This window comes from Helobdella robusta, assembly GCF_000326865.2.
Source record: "Helobdella robusta unplaced genomic scaffold HELROscaffold_5, whole genome shotgun sequence".
Taxonomy (NCBI): domain Eukaryota; kingdom Metazoa; phylum Annelida; class Clitellata; order Rhynchobdellida; family Glossiphoniidae; genus Helobdella; species Helobdella robusta.
In genome coordinates this window covers 797136-824955 of record NW_008705254.1, presented here as the reverse complement: position 1 = coordinate 824955, position 27820 = coordinate 797136, and the positions used below count along the sequence as shown (strand labels likewise).

General features: G+C 32.1%; 6 protein-coding genes across 6 annotated transcripts in view; all 6 read right to left on the bottom strand.

The window, feature by feature from the left end:
- Positions 1-8190: 8190 nt before the first annotated feature.
- Positions 8191-9650, bottom strand: HELRODRAFT_67780 (hypothetical protein; the record flags this gene model as incomplete). Its single annotated transcript, XM_009026885.1, has 5 exons — positions 8191-8368; positions 8657-8692; positions 8834-8961; positions 9146-9250; positions 9528-9650. Coding segments are annotated over 5 exons (570 nt in total), but the record flags the coding sequence as incomplete, so codon positions are not given.
- Positions 9651-11515: 1865 nt separating this feature from the next.
- On the bottom strand, positions 11516-14973 carry HELRODRAFT_163146 (hypothetical protein; the record flags this gene model as incomplete). The annotated part of the gene is made up of 11 exons (XM_009027109.1): positions 11516-11634; positions 11984-12103; positions 12263-12400; positions 12502-12636; positions 12732-12863; positions 13281-13478; positions 13556-13694; positions 13997-14118; positions 14266-14496; positions 14586-14783; positions 14916-14973. 11 exons carry the CDS (start codon positions 14971-14973, stop codon positions 11516-11518), a joined length of 1590 nt encoding a protein of 529 aa, XP_009025357.1.
- Positions 14974-16420: 1447 nt separating this feature from the next.
- HELRODRAFT_163145 (hypothetical protein) lies at positions 16421-19061 on the bottom strand (the record flags this gene model as incomplete). The annotated part of the gene is made up of 9 exons (XM_009027108.1): positions 16421-16730; positions 16989-17329; positions 17481-17558; positions 17749-17798; positions 17922-17964; positions 18130-18270; positions 18338-18500; positions 18618-18784; positions 18909-19061. 9 exons carry the CDS (start codon positions 19059-19061, stop codon positions 16421-16423), a joined length of 1446 nt encoding a protein of 481 aa, XP_009025356.1.
- A 160-nt stretch (positions 19062-19221) lies between these two features.
- Positions 19222-23049, bottom strand: HELRODRAFT_163144 (hypothetical protein; the record flags this gene model as incomplete). Its single annotated transcript, XM_009027107.1, has 12 exons — positions 19222-19370; positions 19769-19862; positions 19982-20122; positions 20361-20452; positions 20820-20939; positions 21084-21218; positions 21338-21505; positions 21705-21887; positions 21964-22102; positions 22380-22501; positions 22642-22872; positions 22956-23049. 12 exons carry the CDS (start codon positions 23047-23049, stop codon positions 19222-19224), a joined length of 1668 nt encoding a protein of 555 aa, XP_009025355.1.
- A 948-nt stretch (positions 23050-23997) lies between these two features.
- Positions 23998-25800, bottom strand: HELRODRAFT_163143 (hypothetical protein; the record flags this gene model as incomplete). Its single annotated transcript, XM_009027106.1, has 5 exons — positions 23998-24429; positions 24749-24890; positions 25024-25160; positions 25336-25443; positions 25666-25800. The coding sequence occupies 5 exons, from the start codon at positions 25798-25800 to the stop codon at positions 23998-24000; spliced, it is 954 nt and encodes a 317-aa protein (XP_009025354.1).
- Positions 25801-26330: 530 nt separating this feature from the next.
- HELRODRAFT_163142 (hypothetical protein) overlaps positions 26331-27820 on the bottom strand; it is a gene marked incomplete at both ends in the record, with an annotated part of 18773 nt that continues 17283 nt past the window's right edge. Inside the window, 3 exons of the mRNA XM_009027105.1 lie at positions 26331-26513; positions 26749-26884; positions 27164-27266. Of these exons, the coding sequence (XP_009025353.1) occupies positions 26331-26513; positions 26749-26884; positions 27164-27266 (422 nt within the window). The remainder of the gene's footprint in view (positions 26514-26748; positions 26885-27163; positions 27267-27820) is intronic.

Here is a 27820-nt window from a genome sequence, read left to right as displayed (position 1 = left end):
ATACGTGTAGATGTCATTCTTAATAACATCATCTCACGGCTTGAGACTAATTAGAAATTGAAATAATTTAAAATGAGTTAGTAACTTCAAACTGGGCAATTATCGATTTCTGGGTCTCTTTGTAGTATTTCTCAATCTCCATTAGAGGTATGCTACTTATTCTGTCGAGTTCTTTCAAATAATTATCCAATTTTTTAATAATAATCGTTTTTATGATAAAATGAATTAATAATTATAATTTCTATTATAAATATTTATATGAAAAAATCTGGTAAAATATATCAAATTTGTCTAAAATTACCGGAAAAAATGTTTCACTCACCAAATTTTACGTAGGCCTTGGACGGACTGTTTAAAAATTTGAAAAAACAATGAAACTGTTTTATAAAATAAAAAACTTAGTAATAATAATAATAATAAACATTTATATTAAAAATTTATCAATAAATCTCGAAAAAAATATCTCAAGGATATTTCTTTATTATTATGATACCAAAAGCTGTACTCAAGTTTTTACTGAACTTTTTAAAATAATAATATAATATGGCAAAATTTGTTCAGTGAGACACTAACGAGAATCTAAATAATAATAATAAGCATAAAAAAAACTTAAAGATCGTATAAAAATATGTAAAATTAATGAAAAATGGAAATGAAATAAACAGAAATTAGTTAATCGAACTTAAGTAAAGAATCATATCGAGTTGCTGGACATTATAGAATGAAAGGAAATTTAAGAGAGGTAAGAAAACCTTCTTTGTTTTTGTTTTCTTAGGCAAAAGAATAGAGTGACAACGATTCCTATGATGAGTAGGAGGCCTAGTAAGCTACCCACGACTCCACCTGTAATGGCCGCCGATTTGTTTCCCGTACTGTATGTCTGGCTTGATGTAACTGGTGTTAAATTTTTGAAATGGCTAGAATGATTGAGAGAGAGAGAGAGAGAGAGAGTGAGAGAAATTGAAATGTTTAGGATGACTGAAAAAGAGAGAGAGAAAGAGAGAGAATAAGCTATTTTCTTAACATTCTATTCGTCTGTTTACAATAATATTTACAATGAACTGATTAAAAACAATATTTGAATTTGTTTTGGAGAAAAATTGTCAATCCACTGAATGATATAGAAACAAAATAATTCCTATACCAGTGCAGTAGTTACTGTCATTTCTTGCAAAACCATCCAAACAACTGCATGTGTAAGACCCGATGCTGTTGTTGCACAGCTCAGTCCTTGTGTTGCATGTGGTCAGGCATTCATCCACATCTGAAATGATGTTTAACATTTCAAAAAAAAAAAATTTAATGCAATTTTTCTTTACTTATTTCAGTTTAATGTTTGATTTCTTTGTTATCTATTGTTTAAAAATACTATATAACTCGTAAATTAGTTTGAAAAAGAATTAATAACGTATCAGACCGTTAAAATCGCAAGCTATAAGTTCTCATAAATGAAAGAAATAGATATGAAAGATAAGAAAAATGCCAAAAACACGTCCCAAATTTATAACTATTTCAAAGAAAATTCAAGAAAATTTTGTAACTTCAAAAACCTTGGCAGTTATAGTCATCAGTTTTGTTTGAGAATCCAGCCTTACATATACAAGTATAAGATCCAATAGTGTTTTTACAATACGTTGAAGTTTTGTTACAGTTGTCTTGGTTAGATTTACATTCGTCTATATCTTCATTTGGGAATTAATAAATGAATTTATTTAAAACTATTTTTTATTGTAAAAACATCGATTAAATACACTTTATATGTAATTGTTTAGTTAATTTTAATATAAAATGTTATTATTTAGTTAATTTTATTGCAAAATCTTATACATTCTTTAAATTGGTTAATTCATTGAAATCTTTCTCAAATACAATCGAATTTTCATATTCATATTCCATATTCCAAAATAAAACCGACCTTGACATTTATAAGGGTCAGTGCTTGCCTTATGCCCATTTTGACAGGGGCATTGATAGGATCCGTTGGTATTCGAACACGTAGTTGTTGAGTTGTCGCATTTATTCATAGTAGAGTACACACATTCGTTCATGTCTGATGACAAGAATTATTTAAAAATTAACTAAATTTTGCCCGAGATAATTGAATTAATTGAAAAACTTCAAAATGAGATTTTATTTGATTGTCGGACTGAAACACACTTCCAACAAACCTTGACAGTCGTCTCTGTATGTCGTTTTGAAATATCCTTCCTTGCACTGGCATTCAGTGAAAGTTGTACCATTTGAGATAGTTGAGGTACACGCGTGTACACCGCATGAGCCATTATCGACCGTGCAATCTATGGTGGAAACATTTTTTTAAAATTTCTACGCTCTTTGGTAACAGCTTGTAAACGTAATTTAATTTTTAAAATTTCATGATCTCTCTATTTAAATAAAAAGTGTTTTGCTATGTTGTGACGAATTGAAAATTATTTTCCAACGGACTTCTACCATCGCATATATCACCAGTCCATCCTCTCATGCAACTCTGAGATTGACAAACATCAGTGCTAACTGATGTCCCATAAGCACAATGAGTTCTTATACTACATTGCATGGATGAGGAAGTTGAAGATGAAGATGTGATGTAGGCACACTTGTTAACTGGAGAAAAATTAATTCATTTGATGTTGTTGATGATGAACTGTAGGGATTGGTTATTCAAAATTTTTTTAACGAATATGTTAACGTTGGCTTAAAAACCCATTGAATATGAGTTGATGAACAAAAATACATCAAATCAAACCGCTATAAAGAGAGTAGTAACTGAAGCCACCACACATGTAACCATCATCTGAACATGTTAGGTTGCATTTGGATAGTGGAGATGATATCAGTAGGGAAGGTAGTGAGTTCGAACTCAGACATGAACATTCTTTACCGTTCTGTTACAAATTCAAATTTCTGGTGTATACTGAAACGTTTCTCCTTATTGAAAGCAACTATCACAGTTTTTTTCCGTAAATAGTTTAACCAATATTGTTTAAAAGTTAAATGTTAGTTACCTTCAAAGCGGCATACTGGTTCGGTTTACAGGCAGTAACACACTGATCCACTGTTAACACGTCTGATTTGTAAGTACTCGAAATTCTTTCGTAACATCCAAGGTGATTGTCATCGTATATCACTAAATAAAATTTATATTCAAAGCCCAGGTTAGTTAATTACTCTTTTTTTAAAAGTTGATAGATTTTAATAATTCTTGTTTAAAGTCGTACAAAATCATTTTGTTGATAGAAAAAAAATCCTAACGTGTTCCATAAACTTCCAGCTCAGCCACACCAAACTGATCTTTTGCGAAAAGATCGGCTTGTTGAAACATTACATACCTGAATCTCAAATAAGGTGTCTTACAATTTAATTTCTCCGAAGAACTTGAAAGAAAATTTGTTGTTGATACGGCGCATAGAGTATTTCTGTTTATAGTCCTGTTGTTGTTGAAATTGTTTGTCAGTCCTACAGAATAACCATTAGCACGTTGCCCTACATCCAACAAAAGTATTGTAAAAATTTTCTCGTTTAAAATGCGAGAACAATTTGAATTTTTAAGCTTAGGTTATTTTAAAAATTTTAAAATTTGCATGTTTAATTGAATAATTATACTTTTCCTCACAGTTTGAATCAGAGCGAGGGTAGAGAATAACATAAATGACTCGATATATTTTTGCAAGATCAATTACAAACCATCCCGGGCTGTTACTTTCATCTGTGTTTGCTAAATTATCGTATTTTCCATCTACTGCATTTTTAGGAATATATTCACCATAAATGGAACTTGAATATATATCTTTGTTCAACGCTAAATTTGTCAGCTGGCCTAATGTTAGAAAATTTTTAATAATATTGTTTTAAAACTTCAATTACAACGTTGAATCAAAATTTTGCCTAACACAATAGTATACCATTCAATGTATCGGGCAGCGAGAGTGCCAAGCAGATTGCAATTAAAAAGTTCTCCAACATTTTTACATCAGATAGTAAGATGACATATTAGTCAAAATTAAACTGCGTGACTTTTGCTTCTGTCAACATATGATAAATAATCATTTGACAGCCAGCCTCAACTGTTGGACACAAATCATGAAAAAAATTTACCCAAACCAAAAATTGTAGTTAATTTTTGAGAAAAATTAATGAAAAATTACCTGTAATATAATTTACCTTTATACAACACAAAATGAATGTATTATCAAACACAGACTAATGCATAATCACTACAAATCTTAACAACAACAACAACACTAGATTGCATTGTTTAAACCAGCACTATGCTACAGAACCATCTTATTAACAAATGAGTTCGCTAATAATAATGTTAAAACCAGGAAGTTTTTTTTATAAGAATAGTCACCAATTCTTTCATTCATTCATTCGTTCATTTGTTCGTTCGTTCATTCATTTATTTCTCTATTTATTCATTCATTTGATCCACTGATAGCAAAACAATGCTTAACTTAAAGCGTATTTTACTTCGGTAAAATTTCAAAAATTTTCCATCACATGCGCGTACGAACGAATGAGTATCATGGTATCTAGTATTTTGACACTTAGTTAATTTGATTTGCACAATCGCTCATTGAGATAGCTACGTAAAAACAAATAGATGATTAACTAAACTCGCATCCTATCTCTTGTAGGATTTTCTAAAATTAAAAAAATTTTCTAAATACAACTTCGAATTGTTATTTCTTGTTTTTTAATTATGCCATGTAAGGACTGAATGGCAACGTATTGTTAATGAAAGTTTACTTAACTTTCATTAGAATTTGCGAATTTTATCTCAAAAAAGTTACTTGATTTTTAGTATTTAATCTTTTTTGTCGAAAAAATATCCATAATAAACCTGTTCAATAACAATTATATTGTCTTGTTATAAAAGTAATGGAAAAAAATTTAAAAAAAATGTCAATTTTAAACACATTTAGCATGAGTATATCACAAAAGTTCATTGAATGAGACAAAAACAATATGGCTTGCGATCGTATGAACGCGTTTAAGATTGTAAATTTAAGGGCATTTAGAAAATAAACTTGTTAAATAAACGTTTAAACTATTTAAAAATTATTATTCTTTTTCAATTAAAGGCAAGTTTATTAGCTCTATCACAAAAAACTCGTACATGAAAATAAATAACATTAAATGCGAAAAAAAAAGAAATGCATTGCTAAGATGAACTTTTCAAACAAAACACGAGAAAAAGGTTTCACTAATACAGAATTAGCTCTGTTATCAACATAAAATTAAAAATAAAATCCGAATAAAATCTAATTTAAGTTAAAATCAGAAAATAAAGAGAATTATCTACAGAAAATTTTCAAACAAAACTCAGGCGAGATCCTTTAACATTGGTAGCTGTATCGTACAGCTCATTGCCGCCATTAGTATCTCTGGAGTAGTCGTTATAAAAATTACTATTATTATTATTATTATTATTATTATTATCATCATCATCATCATCATTGTTGTTGTTGTTATTGCAGTTGTAATTGCCTCTGAAATTGCCAATATTACTGTATTGTGGTGAATCAGTGTTATTATTGTTATTATTATTGTTGTTATTGTTGTTGTTGTTGTTGTTGTTATTGTTGTTACTAAGAGAATGATTGTAATAGGTGTGATCCTGAACTTCGTTATAGCCGTACTCGTAGACTTCACCGTTATACACAGGGTTCTCTTGGAAAGAAGCACCACTCTTAGTGTTGTTGTTATTATTATTTTTATTATTACTACTATTTTTATTGTTGTTGATGTTATTTTTGGTGCTTTTGCCGAGTTTGTTGTTGTCATTCAGTCTGATTGTGACAATGTTGTTGTTGTTGTTGTTGCCATCAATGCTGTTGTTAATGTCTTGGTCGTAAGAAACGCCATTGTCATTAGCATTGCGGTTTTGGTTAATGTTATTGTTGATGTTGTTGCTGTTGCTGTGGTTAATGTTATTGTTGTTTCCATTGTCTCCATACATAACAGTTTTCCTAGCAGAGTAAGATCCGTATTTCAAGTTGCCTCGTTTGTCTTCATTAACCCCCAACAAATATTTACTAGCAAATGTGTGAAGTCTGATATATCTCTTCAAGCTTATCTGCTCTTGGCTTTCATCGTTTTCATCTTTGTTGGTTTTATACTCGTTGTTGTAAGTTGCGGTTTGTTTGCTGCTGCTGCTGTTGCTGATGGTGTTGAGGCGAGGTTTTTGTTGGTAGACAGTCTGGTAGACGTCTACTTCGTTCTGTTGGCTCTTCATTTCGTGTAGGGATAACATGGCGATCACATCGTCCACGCTCATGTTTGGAGATGGTCTGGTGGTGGTCGGTTTATCTAATTCTATATTTTTTATTATTTGAATCTTAAATTATATACCAATGTAACTAAGTAAAGTAATTAGAGTCATTTACCGAATTTCTAAAAACATTTCCAAAAAAATTTTAAAAATCCTACTTATATAAGACAGTAATTGGAGGGGAGTTAGGATCTTGAAGAATATTTTTCACCAACGCGAACAGTTCACCAATTTGGCTCATCGTTCGTATGCAGTAGAACGTGAGAACGTCATTCTGGTTTGAACTGTTCTCCTATTTGATGAGTTGAAATTAAAAAGGTTCTTTGAAGTAGTTGAGTAGAATTGAAAAAGTTTTGACGTTTTCTGTAAAATAACTGAATAAGTCAACATTGAAATTGAAATAAACTCACGTAAATTCCATCAGTGGCCACATTCTTATTTATGTATTCACTCGTTGTGACAATTTTTAATTTCACCAAAACATCTCCACCCTTCCCGATCACGTGGTGCAGTACCGAACCCCCAAATTTCATCGTGGGTTCTTTATCGTTCGGTACGAAATTAAATCTCTGAGGAGAGAGTGTCACATTAAAAATTGCATTTCTAACATTTTATACATTAGCGGCAAAATTGTTAACGGTGCCCGATTCTACTTGCAAGCAACCGGGTTGGAATATAACAAGATTTCAATCTATCATGCCGAAAAAGCGTAAGGTAGGCTAGGGTTTCGACGCTTTTACGGTTTTGCCTGCGTTATTGACTTAGAAAAGTAACACTACCACTGTTAAAAGTGATTCTAAACCAATTTAGAATTGTCTTTCATAATCGAATTTGAAAACTTTATCTACCTGTATGTCATCGTTGACAATTATGACGAAGCCAGGATCACCATTCAAGATGACGTTGTAGAAATCCTCACCAGACATTTGATCTAGCAAAGCTCCTACCACATATGCACAATTCTTTACAAAACCCTTGGTGAATTTTTATAACAGTTTCAGGATTATGTTGAGTTTTAATGGGAAGGTTTGAAAAATCTTTTGTTATTCAGTGTTTTTTCTATGAAAATTTTTGTAGTATGTGCTATTTATGTGATATAATAAATACATATGAATAAATAAAAAATATTTAAAAAAATCACTTTTTGAACAAACACGTCCATATGGCCAGCACTCAAGTTCTTGCGTGTCACATCTTTAACTGTTAAAATTCAAATTACAAAAGAGAAACTATTAAGAAAATATCATCTGTTGACTTTATTATTGTCCTTCTTATTATCATTAGTACTAATAGCAGAAGCAACAGCAGTAGTAGTGTTTGTAGTAGCAGCTTTAGTAGCAGTAGCAGTAGCTACAATCGCAGTAGAAGTAGCATTAAAATCTTTTTTCAAACCAACCATGTAATTTCGGATTGTTATACTTCTCCTTGATCATCTGAGTGAAAAAATTTTGTAAGTTTTAAATAAAAATTGGTATTTTGAAAAACTGAAATAATACAGTAATACATTATTAGTAATTTTTAATTATTTAAATTTAAATTAATTAAAAAAACTAATTTTTATTTCTTTACTTCAAATTGAGACTTGTATACGTCTTCCTTGTTTCGCCTACTTAGGAATTCATCAACATCAGCGCCCTCCACCTTAAAATACGTCCTGCCGTTCAGTTTCACGTAAACTATCAAAGCTTCGTAACAAAAATCGTACTGCTTCTAAGTTGGGGAAGAAGTAATTGTTGTCACACCTTTTAACTAATTAATCAATTCAACGCCAACTAAACACAGTTACACACACTCCTTCTTTCTCACACACACAATCGCTCTTCCTCTCTCTCTTTATTTCTCTCTTTCTCTCTCTCTCTCTCTCTCTCTCTTTCTTTTTCTATCTTTCTCTCTCTCTCTCTCACACACACACACACTCACACACACACACACACACACACACACACATTAACACATACCACGGCCTGAATCATGTGATTTCGATAGGATCTCAATAACTTGAGACACTTGTAGACATCAACAGCCTCAACATCGACAGCCTGCCTGATGAGGTGGTCCAGGGCGATGAAGGTCCCCGTACGGCCTACCCCGGCACTTTTGTGGTTGTGGGAGTTGCGATTTGGTGGTTTTGGTGGTAATGTTGTTTGGCAGTTTGGTTGAGGGTAGAGGTTATGTTTTTGGTAATTTGGTGAAATGTGTTCGTTAAATAAAGTTGGAAAGAATGCAATTTTCTGAAGTATGTTTGTCGGTAATGTGGTTTCAAATGTGGTTTTAACAAATACACAATAATGACTTTTACAAACTACTTAAAAAAAATTTTTTCTAAAAGTATTTTCTAGTAAAACGAATGTCAATATCTAAGAAATTGACAGCTGTCCAAACCTGCAATGTGTGAGGACCTTTGTCGAAGAGTGTCCGCTCGGTTTCTTGCTGTTGAAAGATTACAAAATTCATTTAATTATTTGTTTGTTTTTACATTTGTTTATTAATTTATTTATTCATCCTAATTTTGTCAAATCAAAGAAAACAAAAACAGATATTAAATCAAGTGAATAAAACCTGTTGATCTTGTTAACCAGGGTCTGCATAACGTGCTGGAAGTTGAGGAGGCTGCCGACATTTTCTGGCACGTTCAGGTCGGGCCAGCTGTTGTATTTGAGGTGAGTCACTGTCAGTTCTTGAGAGTTCTTAAGGGGTAAGGGGTGATTTAGTTACATTTAGTCGTTGGTTTCGTTATTGCACTATTTTATCTTTGAACTAAACATTGATAAATCATATCACCAAAAATATACAAACACCACAAATTTTTTCATCGTGATCTTTACTTACGTATAAAACAGAAAATGTCCTAATTTTGTAATTGGGCCAAACTTGAAGTCCCTTCAGTGTAATGAGGAGGAAGTCTTCACTGCCACTACCTTCCAGAATGTTAATATTCAGCGTTTCTTTGTCTGACCAGTATTTCTGGCATTTTACCTAGTTGTATTGTTATAATTAGTGAGTGGTGAAATGGCGTAATGGTTATGGCGCCTAGTCTTGATGTTGTTGTAGCCGGGTTCAAATGCGAAAAGATCTCCGCATGTCAAATGTGATGTGTGTGATGCTTGGGTTCATTCTCTCTCTCTCTGTGTGTGTGTCTGTGTGTGTGGTGTGTGTGTCTGTGTAGCTAATGTTTCTGAGTGATACGTTAAAAAAACGTGGAAATGTTAAAAAATCCAAAAATTGATATTTCATCCATGAACGGTTTCCTTACTTTTCCATTCTCTTCCAGTGGAGTCAGCATCACGACGACTTCAACGCCTACCTCAACTATCATCCTCCAGAAGTCATTGACCGTGTTCAACTGCGGACCTTTGAGACAAAAAATTTTCTTTTCCAAACCAAAATTTTTCCAAATATACAACTTGTTCTCTCAAGTTTTTATAGATTTTGTGAAATTGAATTTGGCTATTTAGTTACCTTGGCTGGCAATGAACTCGTATTCGTCAGGTTTGTAACTCTGGAATGAGTGGTTGAATTATTACGATCAATCTCAAAAACTTGTTGATTATTAAAACCAAAAAAATTCATTCCCTCACCTGTACGTAGCTTGCGTTAATGTAATCTGAGCATGGTAAGCCGGGAATTTCTTTCAATTTCACCCGATTTTTGTCAACTAGATTGCGAAAAATAATGTTTCTCAAACTAAAATCAACTTAATTTTACAAAAAAGTAATTTGAAATTAAATTTTAAGAGTAGATAAAGTATACATTTTAAATTAATTTTACGAATCTTCGAAGTTTTTTTTTTTACAAAATTTTCATCTCAACTAACACGGGTACATATCTTTGTATCTGTTCTTTCCGAGTTTCAAATCGTTTGGTAAAACTGCACAGCTACAAGGCTCGTCGCTCTTTATAACTGGAACACTCTGACCAGGATTTGAAAGAAATATATTGAAAAATATTGAATAAACTTGGAAAAAATCATCTTTTAAATGAAATGAATAGATTAATAAACAAGAATAAAAGGTTAGTTAGAAGTAATTCTCAATGAAAGTATAATTGAAATAAAATTTATAACTCAATTTCTGTCTGTACAACCTCAAACTGCGCCGTTATGGACTTAATGTTTTTCTTGTAATATTTTTCAACCTCGTTTAAGCGAATTAAGGTTGATTCTTCGAGATCTATGATACAAAATCGTATTCTATTTATTAATAATAGAAGTTATCATCAATTAAATGTGTATGTGTGTGTGTGTGTGTGTGTGTGTGTGTGTGTGTGTGTGTGTGTGTGTGTGAATTTAAAAGGGATGTGTGAATTTTGTTAACTATTCAAATCTATATATCGCTAAATAGCTAAACAGTCTGACTTACCCAGTTTCGCGTACGGCTTTGGAGAGCTATTTACGAGATAAAAAAATTCATTAACAATCCAAAAAAAATTAAATGTATAGTTTCATAAAAATATTTTCATAATTTGTATAATTAATTTTATTAAAGACCTATAATAATTTTTCAATTTGGGTCCTACATAGTTGCCAACCGTCTCGAGTTGGGCGAGACAGTCCCGAATTTCGCCCCCCATCCAGCGTCCCACTTTGGTGTCCGCGGGACACACATTTGACCCGCTATTTTGGAAAACCCAAACAAAAAGTGAAATAACGAAGAAGCAATTGAATAATAGATTTAAAAAAGCTCACTGAATTATACATAAGCGCCGATTTCTTTGATGTTTCTAACACAAATAACAATTTTTAACTTCATCGCCAGGTCGGTGATGATCACGATTTCAACGAAACACATCAAAGGAAAATTTCAGATACCGGCGTTTTAATTAAACCGCGATATCGATCATGATTGTGATTCTTAATAAAACTACAAAAGGGAAACGCCGACTGTTAATTTAATTTAATTTAATTGAGATATCGATGATGATTATTATGATCGTACAAAAAACAAAGTACTATCGCGATTGACAACTGTATAGTGTATATATATATTTATATATGTATACATATGTGTATGTATGTATGTGTGTATGTGTGTGTGCGTGTGTGTGTGTGTGTCCCGCTTTTGAAAATCAAATTGTTGGCACCTATGGTGATACCCAGCTGTTGCATTTTTCAAAAACAGTTACTAAACTCACCAGCCCTATTCGCTACTGCCAATAAGTACACAAAAAATGACAAACAAAATTATCATAATAAAATAATAATAAAATATTAATAATTTATTTATTTAAAACCAAAAATAATATTTACTCTTTTCTTCGTTTTCTCAAGCAAAATATAACTCCGACGATTACACCGATGATAAGTAGGAGGCCGAAGAACCCACCCACTACCCCTCCTATGATAGCTGCCTTGTTCGGAGCAGCTGTTTTTATGAAAATTGTAATTTTCCATATTTAATTACAATTAATTAATTAGTTAATATATATTTTATATTTAATTACGGTTAAATAATTTGCTAATTAAAGTTTTAATTGATCTGAGTTTAATTATTTAGATAGATTTCAGTTTCAATCGCTCTCTAAAAGGTTTGTCCCGTCGTTGTTGTCGACTTGAACGAAAATTTTTTAAATTTTTTTATCAAGAATATTCTTCAAGTCGTTTCAACCATGAATTATACATTTATTTTGGAGATTTGAAATTTTTTAAAGTTCTATTTTTAATTCTGCGAAATCTTCAATTTGAATTTTGAAAAATGAAAAATTGAACTCTACCTATGCAAGTATCTTTATTGTCTCTTTCGTAACCAGATATGCACTCGCATGAGTGTGATCCACCTGTGTTGACACATGACTCAAACTCTTGCTTGCATGTCGTCAAGCATTCGTCTATGTCTAAACAAATTTCATTTCAAATGGTGAAATTATTTTTTGTGTAAAAATTTGTGTGTGGATGAATTTTTGAGTTATTTTTGAATTAAAATTAGATTTGAGGTGAATGTCCATTGAAAGGTGTTAAAAGAACTTCCAAATGTTATCAAATGAAAAACAAACCATTACAACTGTAGTTATTATTAAGAATTTGTTGAAAGCCTTCAATACAAGTGCATTTATAAGAGCCAACAGTGTTTTCACAGAAAGTTGAGGTAGTATTACACTTGTTCAGTGAGGAACTTTTACATTCGTCAATATCTGTTTGGCATGATAATGAGATTTTTTTCATCCTAATTGGTTTAATTTGTTTGATTTTTAGACAAAAAGTAAATGAGTTTGATAATTTTAATTTCATGAACCTTGGCAGCTGTATATGTCTGATTTTTTCTCATATCCACTAAGACATGCACATTCGTATGATCCAGCAGTATTTGAACAGGAGGTTGTTGCGTTGTCACATTTGTTCAACGAAGGGTACATGCACTCGTTCAAATCTTAGTTTCAATATAGATTTATTTGATAAAAATGAAATTGAATCCAACAAAAACATTTCAATTTTTTTCCAAAACAACTGAAGTCTTCAACCAACCTTTGCAGTCTTCTCTGTAGGTGGTTTTGTAGTACCCCTCCTTACACTGGCATTCAGACATGGTGTTGGTACCACCAGTTGTAACAGACACACACGTGTGGACGCCACATGAGCCACTGTTAACGCTGCAGTCTGAAAAATTTCAAACCAACGCTTATTTGATAAAATTTTGAATGACGAAATTTGAAGTTGAGTTTGTCAGTTGTGGCGATCAGATCATTAATGGCGTCGTAATGTTTTTAAATTTTTTTTCATTTTTTGTCAGCAATTCTGAAGACATGCATCAAAAAATTTAATTTAAATTTTTACAATGATCCGGTGTTCCAAAACCACTTCATTTTTGTACACAACATTATTTTATTTTTAGTGTGTGCAAATAAATGATTTCATTCATTCAATCATTTATCAAGTACAAACATTACTCGAATGTTGTTTGAAAAATTATTTATCAGTACTCAGGTGTAGTATATTCAGACTTTGATAAAAAAAATGTTAGACGCAAATTAGTTTAAATCACATAAAATATTTTAAAAGGTAATTTTGAAAAACCTCTGTCATCACAGACGTCACCATTCCATCCAGTCACACAACTTTGAGATGGACAAACGTCGGAGCCAGCAGTTGCTCCAGCAGAACAGTGAGTGGTTATGATGCATTGACCTGATGACAACAAATCCAACTGAGGTGGTAAGGTTGTGGGAGACGGAGATGAAGAAGCTGGAGCAGCATTTAGCGCACAATCTTTCACTTGAAATAGTAACAATTGTTTTTCAGTATTAACCGAGTTTTCAACAATTTTGAGGTAATTTGTTTTTGGTACAAACCGCTATAGAGAGAGTAGTAACTGAAGCCACCACACATGTAACCATCGTCTGAGCAGGTTAAGTTGCAGTTGGATAGTGGAGATGATATCAGTGGTGAAGGTAGCGAGGTATAACTCAGACATGAACATTCTTTACCGTTCTGATAAAAAAGAGTTGTTAAAAATTACAATTATCAAATATTTTATAAACCTGTGTCCAATTAATTAATAAATTGAGTTAAAATCTAACTGCTAGTCATATATTTATTTATATTGAAGAGAACCTTTAAACAAATAAGGTTGGTCAAATTCTTTAAACGTATACGTATTTAACTGTATACGTTCGTATACAGTTAAATAATAATAAAGTTTGTTAAATTCTGTAACTATAACCATGAAAAACATAATGTTCAAACAAGTTTTAAGATAAATTAATATATTTTGAAACAAAATTGTTAATAACCTTTATAACAAAGAACTGGTATGCAGTACATTGTGTGGAACATTGTTCAACGGCTGCCACGTCCAACTTGTGTGTGCCCTCAATGTTTGAATAGCAACCCAGATGGTTGTCGTCGTATATCTCTGCACCAGTTGGATGTTTGGGAGAAAGTTTAAAATAAGTTTAAAAATAATTTTGTAAACAATAATGATTTGAGAAATTTTTTTAATCTGAATTTTATTGAGCGCAATTTTTTTTTACAAAATGATTATAATCAATTTTACTGTCACCTGATCCATAGACTTCCAATTCTTCTACGTTAAACTCACCAGAAGTAACAGCCTGTTGAAGCATAACATACCTGGATCTCAAGTAGGGTTTCTTACAATACAATGTCTCTAAGTCAGGTTTTTGGAATTGTTTGGTAGAAGTAGCACAGAGTTCATTTTTAATTAATGATACGTTGGTAGCAGAGTTGAAGTTGTTTGTTAGTCCCACTGAAAAACCATTGACACGTTCCCCTGAATTTGATAGAAAAAAGTTTAAGAGAGGAACAAGAATTTCACACGAGCAGTCATGAATATTGAAAACTCACAACAGCAATCAGTACGTGGATACATGGTGACGTACAACACTCGATACTTCTTCTGCAGATCAATCACAAACCACCCTGCACTCCCATCAGCTGTATTCGCCATGTTGCCATATTCCTTTTTTATTCCATCGACTGCTTCTTCAGGTCGATACTCATTTGAATAAACTGAACTTGCATATATCGGCTTTCTTAATGCCAAATTTGTGTTTTGACCTTTCAAATGTAAAACATGGTTCAGACATAACTTTGAAATGAATTCTAATAGGTATCAGTCAATTTTTCATATTTTTATATTGTAGAAATAAATTCTATTTTGTTTGTTATTTGTAAATTTCATAAACTAACCGTATACGCAAAGCATCAAAAGAAGAATCAAACAAACGGATGTTATAATGTGCTTCATATTCCTATGAGCCAATAGCAATTTAAACAGTTTAAATTGCCAAATCAGGATCAAATTCTTTTTATATGTTTGCAGAACTTGCTTTTGGAAAGCTTAGTTCGATACGAAATGCTAATTAAACTTGTAAAATAAGTTACTCCATCATATTTTCAAAATTATCACAGTCAAACCGACCAGGAAGTTCTCATGAAATCAGGTACTGCTCAACTCTCTCGTTCACTTGGTTATGCAAAATGAAGCCAGTTTGTCAGTTGTACATGCTTTATTTGCTTCGAAAACTAACAACACCTATTGATACTATCTTTAGAAATATGAATAATAATTTTATATAGGTAAATACACACATATATACAGTACACACTCACATATATAAGCGTACATATAAATATTATAAATAGAGATACTACTACATATTTATGTAATACTGTACATGATCATACAACTTAAAATACAATTACATATACGTATAAACTTCTTGTGGAAGCTTCTTTTGTTGATGAATGAATTGCTAGAGTCTATTATTATCTCGTACGTAATATTTGCTGGTGGACTTACATGAGTCTTCTTTGTCCTTCTATGTAGTTACGTATTTTCTGAAAAGTCTGTAGTGTGGTTGTATATTTTGGTGTATTACTACATATGATTACCTTTCTGTAAGTTTTATTGCTTTATGTTGGTATTTGTTTTTAGCGATCATACATGTGTATGCATCTTATAAACTTTTATACCAAATTTCATGCGTATTACAAATGTAGAGGAACATTTTGTAGGTGCAGTTGCTGCTACTTCTGACAAAGTTTGATTGAAACTACGTAAATCGGAAACGTCATTTCAAGAGATGGTAGAGATAGAAAAAGTGACTGATGTTTCTTTTAGTATATTAACCCTGGCAAACACTTTTAGTTTAGTAACCAGAGTTTTGGTTCGGTGGCCTTGGTACATTCAAAATAAACGTCCGATGATGTAAACTGTGTGTTGAAGAGGAATGGCACAATTGAATTAAAGAAAAAATAAATAAAAAATTATTTTTAAATGTCTATCTTAACTCAAAATATCACTATTAATTTACCAAACTTGCAAGAATGTATCCATAAGCTTGGATATTTCAACATTCATCTATTTCTATACTTGCCATATATTTAGTATGTAAGTATGTATCTATGGTATGGGTTTTTAATTTAATTTTAGGTTGTGTTAATTTTTTTATTGAAATGGTTTTAAGTTAATTAACTGAAGATTTGATGATGGGCTTTAACGTGATTTGGCTATTATAATGAAAATCAAGATATAACTCTTTCAATGTTTCAATCAATAAAATAGTTTAATATCCACTAAAATTTATATACGATTAATCATATTTTTCTAAATTTCAAAATGATTTAACACAAAAGAACAACATCTGATTCAACAAAATAATTTTCATCAGACAACATCGCCAAACCAGAAATTAGTTATAAATAGTAGAGCGTTTAGACAGTTTGATATCGTCAGTAAGTTGGGTGTACAAGTGATCGGAGAGTGGTCTCTTCTCGGAAAGACTTTTAACAGCCTGGTGAATATGGATATACTGGTTCATGGTGATGAAGACTTCATCATTGTTGTAGCTATAAGCGTCGTAGGTGGGGTTGAGGTTGTGGTCAGTGTGTGGTTGAAGTTGGAGGACAGTCTGGAAAACATCAGCGTGTTCGTGGGTGTCAACCATTTCCAGCAATGACAACATCACCAATGTTTCGTTTAAGATCCTGTCCTCAGAAGGCCTAAATTGTTAGAACATTTTCTCTAGATATTTTTTTCTAGATTTTCAGATTTCGATTTATTTTTTTTTCCAATTTATTATAACAAAAATTTGAACGACGCGACAGCGTATTATGTAAAGGTTAAAACGCCTGTTGCAGTAACCAAGTTTGAATTACAAATGAACCCAACTACATGCGTTATGTGTTAACTGTTGATATCTCTTGAAATTACTAAAGATTAAATAGTACAAAAAAAATTTGTATAAATTTAATACTTACCCGTAAAGAACTGGTATGATAGGTGCTTGAGAATTTTTTAGCTCAGTCTTAATCGATTTATAGAGGCTCGCAATTTCATTCAGGGCTTTGTATTGAAAGACCTTAACGTAATGTACGTCAGACTCACTTCTTTCGTATGCATCATCATTCCCGACAACGTAGTCGTAGCCTGAGTTAGTAACTTTCAAAATGGTGACGTCATTGTTGTCGTCATCATTCACGTCATCTTTAGTGTTTGTGTAAATGTTTCGATCGTTCTCATACACAGAGGTGCAATTTAGAACAGTGTAGCTTGAAAATTCAAAAAACTCTCCTGGTTTTGGGATGATTTTCTTCAAAATCTGCCAGTTTCATGAAGAAAGTTTAAATATTATTTGAAATTTCTCACTAAAACATTTAAATATGACTCTGGTGAATTATATTTGGAATCAAATCACTTGCCTTTTTTAAACTTTCCGACTCAACTAGGACTACCACAGAACTTTCACGAACGATGTCTCTGAATAGTTCATCTCCAGTCAGGCTGTCATTAATTTCACAAGTCAGTATGGCTCTCGACTTCGTGAAACACTACATTTTGAAACAAAAATTTGAAATTCTTTTTCAGATAACTTATTTTATAGTATTAATAATTCATTAAAACTGATAAAATTATAAATTTGTGGCTATTTAAAAAAAAATTTTTTTAGATGGTTAATTTTTCTGTTTAACAAACTCGTTCCAACTAAGAGATTTTCGAATTTATGATAAAAATCCTTACCCTCCATATTGAATGGGGATTGTGAATTCTCTCAATCCTTGTTTCAACACCTAAATGGGAAATTAATAAAATCTTATTACTTTGTTGATTAATAAAACAAATAATAATAAAACAATTAATTAATTAATTCATTATTTATTCATTCAATCTAAATTTCTAGACTGTAATCTAACCATTTTTCTCATCACCAGATTTCAAACTGTTTTCAATTAGTGCCTGGTTTGATTGAAGATAAATTTTACATACAAATAGATAAAAACTGAAAACTTATTAGGATGAAGCGATAAAACAAATAAAAAAACCGTGCAATGAAATGTTATTCTTTTTATTCAAAATTACAAACAAAGCAATAAATATCAAGAAAAACAAATACGAATGAACCTTATACTGTGTTTCGATAGAGTTTTTAAACTCTTTGCTATTAACAAAGTTTGAAAATTCTTTATTTCTCGTTGAAAAACATGTCGTGTGTCCCAACTTACTGTACTCAATCAAGGCTTGGAACAAAAAATCACATTGCTCCTGAAAACAGTTTGGTAGATAATATTACAATGAATACCTCTTTAAACAGAAGTATGATTTACCATACCACTGATTGAACCATGCAGTTTCGTTGAGATCTGAGAAACTGCAGACACTGGAAAACGTCAACAGAGCCAACGTCGTCGCACTCTTCCAGCAAGTAATCCAACCCTAGGAATGCACCGGTTCTACCCACACCAGTACTAAAAATCCCAACAAAACATAAAATTCTGATGACATTCTTGGCAAATAGATTTGTTTTTTCGAGTGTTTGATCTTTAAGTTCAATTTGAAAATCAGTAATTTTTTAAAAATACATGTCTTAAAAAGCTAAAAAAACTATGAACCTGCAGTGAACGAGCACATAAGACAAAGGATTATTATTATTTTCATTATTAACCACGCGACATTTGACCGCGTGGTGAAAGTTCAGCAGACTTCCAATGTTCTCAGGGACATCTCGTTCGGACCAACACCTGTACCACATGTGAGTCACAATCATTTTCGTTGACAACTGTCAGGAATTGAAATATACAAATGAATAAAATTTACATATAATGATATAATCGAGGATAACCATTTCGACCATAATGCTAACAATGCACGTTCAAAATTGTTCACAAGCAAGATAGACTCACGTAAACTACGGCGAATGTTCTTATCTCATAGGTTGGCCAACTTTCTACTCTTTGAAATGTAACAGAGATGTGGTTCGATCTCTTTCTCGTAACATTTATCTTCATTGTCCCATTATCTGGCCAGTATTTGGCATACGTCTCCTTCACGATCATTATTATTATCCTTATTATAATGATAACTATTACACAACCTAGTTCTGCGTACATTTATATTTGTGAGTTTTTGTACAAAATTTTCAAATCGTTGGTATTAACTCAACATTGAGTTGTGGTGATAAAACTACAAATGCTATTAAACAATATATTGAAATATTTATACATTTGCATATTCCTCAGGCGATCCGAACATTACGATGACTTTGATTCCAATCTCGACAATCATCCTCCAGAAGTTGCTCACCGTGTCTGCCTGTGGATCTTGAAAGTAATACAAAGGACAGTAATTATGAAGTAATTTGTGGTCTGTGTATCAGGTATAAATTTGTCAAAATTTGGAATGTTTGAACTTACTTGTCGTGGAGATAAATCGATAGGTGTGTAGTTTATAGCTCTAAAGGGAAAGAAACATGGTTTATGATCTATATTTACATGTCCAAATTTATGAGTTTGAATTTGTTAGAATTTTAAATAATTAAAATATGATAAATTATGTGAAAAAAATAGTGAAATTGGTCATATTGTAGAACCTTGATATAGCTTGCATTGATGTAATCTGAATCCGGCATATTTTCAAGGAGTTTCAATCTCACTCTGTTCACATCAACTAGATTTTTTTTATATAAAATAAAAAAACAACTTAATTTAGAAAATTAAAAATTAAAAAAACACAAAAATATAAAAAAAAAGATGACGAAATTAACATGGAAGTGTGGAATAATCTGTGTTGCTGGTATGATCTCCATTTGCTTTGAGGGCATGTTCACATGGTTCGTCAGGGTTTATGAGTGGAATTTGCTTGGTTGGAAAATTTTTTAAATATTTTAGTAAATTTACAAGAAATAACTAAGTAGTATAATTCAAATTGAATTCAATTTTCATTGTCCTGAGATTTTTGATGTAAGTTCTTTTCTCACTTTGAATTGTTTTTGAATGGCGCTTGAATGTTCCTTATAAAATCCTTCTAGTCTGTCTAGTTTAATCCTGTCGGATTTTTTCTTTACTTTGAGAAGATGAAAAGATAAATTTGAAATTAATTTATTCAAAATTGTTTTTCCCTATTTGTGTAATGTTTATTTTGAAAAAAAAAATTAAAATTCTAAACATTAGCTGCAAAATTAGAAGCGTCAAACAACCTACCGAAATTAACTCGTGGACTCTTTGGACTGAACATGAAAGAAATATATAAACATAATTTTACAATTTCAAAACCTCCAATATTGATTTATATTTTTGTAAATTAAATTACCAAAAATATAAAAACGACCTTGCTTTACGATTCCTTCTTAAACAAACCACAAATGCAACTGTCAGACCAATGATGACAATGAGACCCAACGACCCTCCAACCACTCCTCCAATGATGGCTGACTTTGATGAACTGAAAACTTTAATGAGTTAATTGGGTTATAATAAATAAATTTATTACATTTTATAAAACTTTATTATAATTAATTAAATTAGTATAAAAAATTTGTTGGAAGCCTGGACTACGAAATAATTTGCTAATTGGTAAGTTTTAATTGATCTGAGTTTAATTATTTAGATAGATTTCAGTTTCTATCGCTCTCTAAAAAGTTTGCCTCGTCGTTGTTGTCGATTTAATAAACGAATAAATTTTTATCAAGAACATTCATCAAGTCGTTTTAACCACGAATTATACATTTATTTTGGAGATAAGAAGTTTTTCAAGGTTCTATTTTGAATTCTACGAAATCTTCAATTTAAATTTTGAAAAAAAAAATTGAACTCTACCTATGCAAGTATCCTTATTGTCTCTTTCGTAACCAGATATGCACTCGCATGAGTGTGATCCAACTGTGTTGAAACATGACTCAAACTCTTGCTTGCATGTCGTCAAGCATTCGTCTATTTCTAAATAAATTTCATTTCAAATTGTAAAATTATTTTTTGTGTAAAAATTAGTATGTGGATGAATTTTTGAGTAAATTTTGAATAATAATGAGATTTTTTTTATCCTGAATGGTTTACTTTGATTGTTTTTTTAATTTCATAAACCTTGACAGCTATATATGTCTGATTTTTTCTCATATCCACTAAGACATGCACATTCGTATGATCCAGCAGTATTTGAACAGGAGGTTGTTGCGTTGTCACATTTGTTCAACGAAGGGTACATGCACTCGTTCAAATCTTAGTTTCAATATAGATTTATTTGATAAAAATGAAATAGAATCCCACAAAAACATTTCAATTTTTTTCCAAAACTACAAAAGTCCATTTTTTCTATACAACTGAAGTCTTCAGCCAACCTTTGCAGTCTTCTCTGTAGGTGGTTTTGTAGTACCCCTCCATACACTTGCATTCAGACATGGTGTTGGTACCACCAGTTGTAACAGACACACACGTGTGGATGCCACATGAGCCACTGTTAACGCTGCAGTCTGAACAAAATTTAACGCAACCAGAGTTTGATAAAGCTTTTGAAGTTGAAATTTGAATTGTTGGAAAAGTTTACGTTTCAAAAGTATTTTTAACAACGTTATATAGTTTCACGTGCGAATTTGCTTGAAAAAATAATGTTTCAGCTCTCAGTTGAAATAAAAAAACTTTTATATTCCGCATAAACAATGGTGCAATATTTGAAAAAAATTTGAACATTTTCTATTTGCTACAAACCTCTGTCATCACAGACGTCACCATTCCATCCAGTCACACAACTTTGAGATGGACAAACGTCGGAGCCAGCAGTTGCTCCAGCAGAACAGTGAGTGGTTATGATGCATTGACCAGATGACAACAAATTCAACTGAAAAGATAAGGTTGAAGAAGCTGGAGCAGCATTTAGCGCACAATCTTTCACTTGAAATAGTGACAATATTTTTTCCATTATTAACTGAGTTTTTTAATTTTGAGGTAATTTGTTTTTGGTACAAACCGCTATAGAGAGAGTAGTAACTGAAGCCACCACACATGTAACCATCGTCTGAGCATGTTAAGTTGCAGTTGGATAGTGGAGAGGATATCAGTGGTGAAGGTAGTGAGGTATAATTCAGACATGAACATTCTTTGCCGTTCTGATAAAAAAGAGTTATTACATATTATGATCATCTAACATTTTCTAAGCCCATATCTATTATATATTAATAAATTAAGTTAAAATCTAACTGCTAGTCATATATTTATTTATATTGAAAAGAACCTTTAAACAAATAAGGTTGGTCAAATTCTTTAAACGTATACAGTTAAATAATAATAAAGTTTGTTAAATTCTGTAACTATAACCATGAAAAACATAATGTTCAAACAAGTTTTAAAATAAATTAATATATTTTGAATCAAATTGTTATTAACCTTTATAACAAAGAACTGGTATGCAGTACATTGTGTGGAACATTGTTCAACAGCCGCCACGTCCAACTTGTGTGTGCCCTCAATGTTTGAATAGCAACCCAGATGCTTGTCGTCGTATATCTCTGCACCAGTTGGAGAAAGTTTAAAGTAAGTTTACAAGAAGTTATTCTGTAAATAATAACAATTTGAGAGATTTTTTTTATTTTGTAGCGCAATTTTTTAATTTTTGTTGCAAATTGATTACAATCAATTTCACAGTCACCTGATCCATAGACTTCCAACTCGTCTACACTAAACTGCCCATTAGTAATACCCTGTTGAAACATAACATACCTGGATCTCAAGTACGGTTTCTTACAATACAATGTCTCAGGGTCAAATGATTGGAATTGTTTGGTAGAAGTAGCACAGAGTTCATTTTTGTTTAATGGCCCGTTGGTAGCAGAGTTGAAGTTGTTTGTTAGTCCCACTGAATAACCATTGACACGATTCCCTGAATTTTATAGAAAAAAATTTAAGAGAGGAACAAGAATTTCACACGAGCAGTTATGAATATTGAAAACTCACAACAACAACCACTATAAGGATACATGATGACGTACAACACTCGATACTTCTTCTGCAGATCAATCACATACCACCCTGCACTCCCTTCAGCTGTATTCGCCATGTTGCTATAATCCTTTTTTATTCCATCGACTGCTTTCTCAGGTCGATACTCATTTGAATAAATTGAACTTGCATATATCGGCTTCCTCAAAGCCAAATTTGTGTTTTGACCTTAAAAGTTTTTTAAAACAATGTATATCTTTTGGACACGCACACACTCACACACACGCACGCACACACACACACACATTTACATATTTTAATTACCTACCGAACGTGAAAGGTTCCCAAGCAAAAAACAATGAGAAATAGGTTAAAAGGTATCTCATTTTATTAGCATCCATTTTTTTCATTCTTTTACAATCTAACAAACTTTTCTTAATTCCAACAGTTTAAAATTTGTTTCAAATTTGTTTCAAATTATATGTCAATTAACACTTATTTGAAAAAATTCATTAAAAATTAATAATTTTTTTAAATATTAGAACATACAAAGACATGACTTGAAAAACTTCCTTAATTACAATGTTTCTTCAATACTCAAATCAACTAAAGAATATTAATAATTAATATTTTCTTTACATCTACAACTAACAAACCGTTAATTTATTTAATATTATTTCAATTATAATTATAAATATAATAAACTATCAATTCTACAGAATCAAATACATACATGCATATATGTATTTTCAGCGTTACGATCACATTTAAACAAGGAAGTCTTCAACACAAATACACAACACTCACAGCTCCTCAATAGAGCAAATGAATTAAAATGAAGAAATATAGTATTAAATTAGCTGAACAATAAAAACACACACATACCTCCACACACACACACACGCACACACACACGCACACAAACACACAAACACACACACACGCAGAATATAAAACTCCAAAGAACTGGTCAGACGAGTATTCCAGGAAATTGTTTATTCAACATGATGACGTCAGATTCAACGTCACGTTGTATATATACAGAAATAAAATCAACCAAAATAATTTAAAAATTTATGTACAAATGATAAGCATCGCCACCATCAGTCACTTTTTTACTGTTATTCGTGCTAGCAAGCATGGAACTGTTGTTATTATTATTGCTACTGTTCTGAAATTTCGTATTTTTACTCTTCACATTCTCTTGAATCAAGACCACATCAGACGAACTGGTGTAACAAACAGCATCTTCATCTCCATCATCACCAACACCACAGCCCCCATTATCACCCACAACCACCTGCCTACCCCCTCCGTCATCATTTTTGTCACCCTTGGCACCATTTTTAAGATTGGGGATGTCTTTTCTTGCCATGTTTTTCGGCCCCCAAATTGTTTTCCGGAGACTAGGCACTACTAGGCCGCAGTTTCTCCGACTGTTGGGGGAAGTTGAAGTTAGGTGTTCTTCGGCCAGGAGGTAGAGTTTTTTGTAATATTTCTGGGTGGTAAGATTTTTTCAAAAATATTTCGTTAAAATTAGAAAATTTGCTAGTGGGATGTTCATCGCGAACGAAATTTTTTAGTTTGAGAAAGTACATGAATTGGATTTTTTGACGTTACGAATGAATTATTGACTTAATGTTAATAACCAAGTTATATTCGGTAACTTTAGATCAAATTTGTACATTATTACTAAAAATTCTCTCTCTCTCTCTCTCTCACTCTCTCTCTCTCTCTCTCTCTCTCTCTCTCTCTCTCTCTCTCTCTCTCTCTCTCTCTCTCTCTCTCTCTCTCTGTTAAAATAATTTTCAACTCACATCGCTATTGAAACACTGAGGCTGGAATGATTTCAATTGAAAAACAACCCGATAGACGTCCAACTCATCTTCCTCATCCAGTATTTGAATCAGGTTCAAGCCAGCAACTATGTACCACAGGCTATCGTCGTAACCGTTTCGGCTATTGAAATAACATATTTCTAATTTTATCAATAGATCAATGAATTTTTAAACATAAAACTGAAAAAAGTTTAATTTGAAAAATTCTTTTGAAAAACAAAAAATGACAGAATATGAATGTAACATCTTTTTACTGTGCAAGAAACACGGCCATTTTATCTGCTCTGCCAGACAATTTTCTATAAATAGATTTTATGACGTCATTCAAACAAGGATCTTGATTGGTCGACGAAGTCACGTGGAAGAAGGAGCAAGTAGGCTTGGTGTTTTCCTTTGAGAAAAATTTACAAAATTCACACATACACACACAAACACACATACACACACACATACTTACCCACTCAAAAACATAAATAGACACACATATACACACGCACGCACACACACATACATACACATACATATATCTGATCACATGGATCTGTGGCACTGCTATTATTGTATACATGCATATCCTCAGAAGGGTTTTTGGTAACTTCGAAATTGTACAAAGTGACATCTGGTGTGATATTTTCAAAGTTGGTTAACTTGATTCCACCAACATCCAATGTTTTCTGGTTTTGGTCGTTTTTTGGTTGTAGTAAGCTCAATCCATTTCCCTATTGGTGATTAAATAGATTGTCAGTACTATCATCATTGCTATTTCCATCAAATGTGTGTGTTTGTGCGTGTGTGTGTGTGTGTACGTGCGTGTATGTGCGTGCGTGTGTGTGTGTTTGTGTGTGTGTGTGTTTAAATACCTTGGTGGTTGGCTGAGCGTCATCAACAAATACGACCACGTCAATATTGTCAGTGAAGAGGAATGCCAAATCCTTGTCGCATATGCCGTCTGGAGTGTTTCCGACTGTGTATTTATTCCGGCTGACAGGATCCTGGGAGTGTTTAATAAAAATGCATGTACTGTCTGTCATTCTAGATGACGATATCCTTGAGAAGTGACTAAGAGGAATAATAATAATGAAAAAAAAAATAATAATGATGACGATGATGATGATGATGACGATGATGATGATGATGACGATGATGATGATGATGACGATGATGATGATGATGATGATGACGATGATGATGATGGCGGTGGTGGTGATGATAATTTAACACCTACATGGGCAGTCAGAGTTTCAATGGTGGAGGTTGATAATTTCAATTGGAATTTCAATCCACCTAACAAAATACGTTGAATAGATTTTTTAATTTATTAATAATAAGATTAATAATATTAATAATTATATAGTGAAATGATAATAATTTTTTTTTATTATAACGCCATAATAAAATCTGAAACATACTTTTTTGTGCTAAAGAAGCTGTTTCTTTTTTTATAACCTACAATCACGAAGTAACATTTCCTCATTTTCACAAAAAAAAATAAACAAAATAATTAAAATTTAAATTGAAAATATATGAATATTTATTACTCGATGTATGAATACTAATTAACTTAAGTAATATATTTCATTAGCCTTGCCTGAAATTGTTTCTCCACAATGCTGGACACCCCTTTCTTAATTTTAAACTCCTCCAACTGCCTCACACACTCATCTTTGTCCTCAGAGGATATATAGGTGGACTTACCCATGAGGTAATACAGCACGATGGCTCGGAAGCATAGCTCGTACTGAGACTATTTTTTGAAGTTTTTTTTTGTTTTTATAGAAAAATATTTATATACAAATAATAATTAATATCTATAATTATGATTATTCTCGCTATGATATTTAAACTCATTCACTGCAGTTGTAGTGCCAGACACTTTAACCACTACACTACTCCTACCGCGCCGTCAGGTTATAAATTTACATTGCAGTAACATGACATTATCGTCAAGAAGGTTTTATATGTTGTTTAGGTGTACTAACAAAAGCTTGAACCATGTTGTAACGTTGGCCCCTCATGTATTTCAAACATTCAAAAACATCCACACAGCCAGTCTGTTCGGCCTCGTTTGCCAAATAATCAAGCGCTATATAAGTCCCAGTTCTTCCGACGCCGGCACTGAAAAATGAAAATGTTTGGCGCTATAAAAATTATCTTTTGTGTATCATCAAGTCAAATTATCGTCATTATTATCTTGATATTTTTATCATTCATCTTCTTTCAACTTTAGAAATATTACTCTAAAATAGCAAGGAGCAGTATTCATAGCAGCAGTAGTATTATAGAAGTATTAGTAAGTAGTAATGGTAGTGGCAGTCGTAAGAGCAGCAGTCGTCGTAGTAGTAGCAGCAGTAGCAGCAGCATTTGCGGTTGTTGTAGCACTCAAACAAACCAGACCTGCAATGAACGACAATCATATTCGTCACATTAGGATCGGCCAGTGAAAGCATCTTATGGCGCAGGTTCCACAGACTTGCCACATTTTCAGGTACACCTTTGTCTAGCCAGGCCGTGTATAACAAATGATGGATTTTTTGGTTTTTTCTTAAATTCTGTAGGTTTGTTTTTTTGGTTTGGGAGATTTTTTTCTTCAAGATATTGAAAATAGTATTATTAGTGAGCAAATTAGTGACGGTTTTTGTGACGTCATACGGTAAGTTTGAAATGATCTGGAGATGAAATAGTTGGAGATGTGTATGTTAATGGTTAAAAAGTGATAATCATGTTAAATGTGAGTGCGGTTCCATTAAGTAACATTTCAAAAATTTCTGAATTTTAAAAAGATTCGTGATAAAATTGAAAGGAATGAAAAATGAGCAATTCGATAGTGACATTTTTCAAGTTTTAAGCAACACTTATACAAATTGTTCAATCCATTTTCATACCTTATGAAAATAAAAATCCAAATTGAAATAAACAGACAAAAAACAAATAAATCAACAACAAATGAACAAGAATTTAGAAAAAATCTTCAAAAATGCTAACCGAATCAACAGAGAAACTCGAAGCTCATAGTACAGACTCATCATCTCACGGACGCACTTAACCCTAATG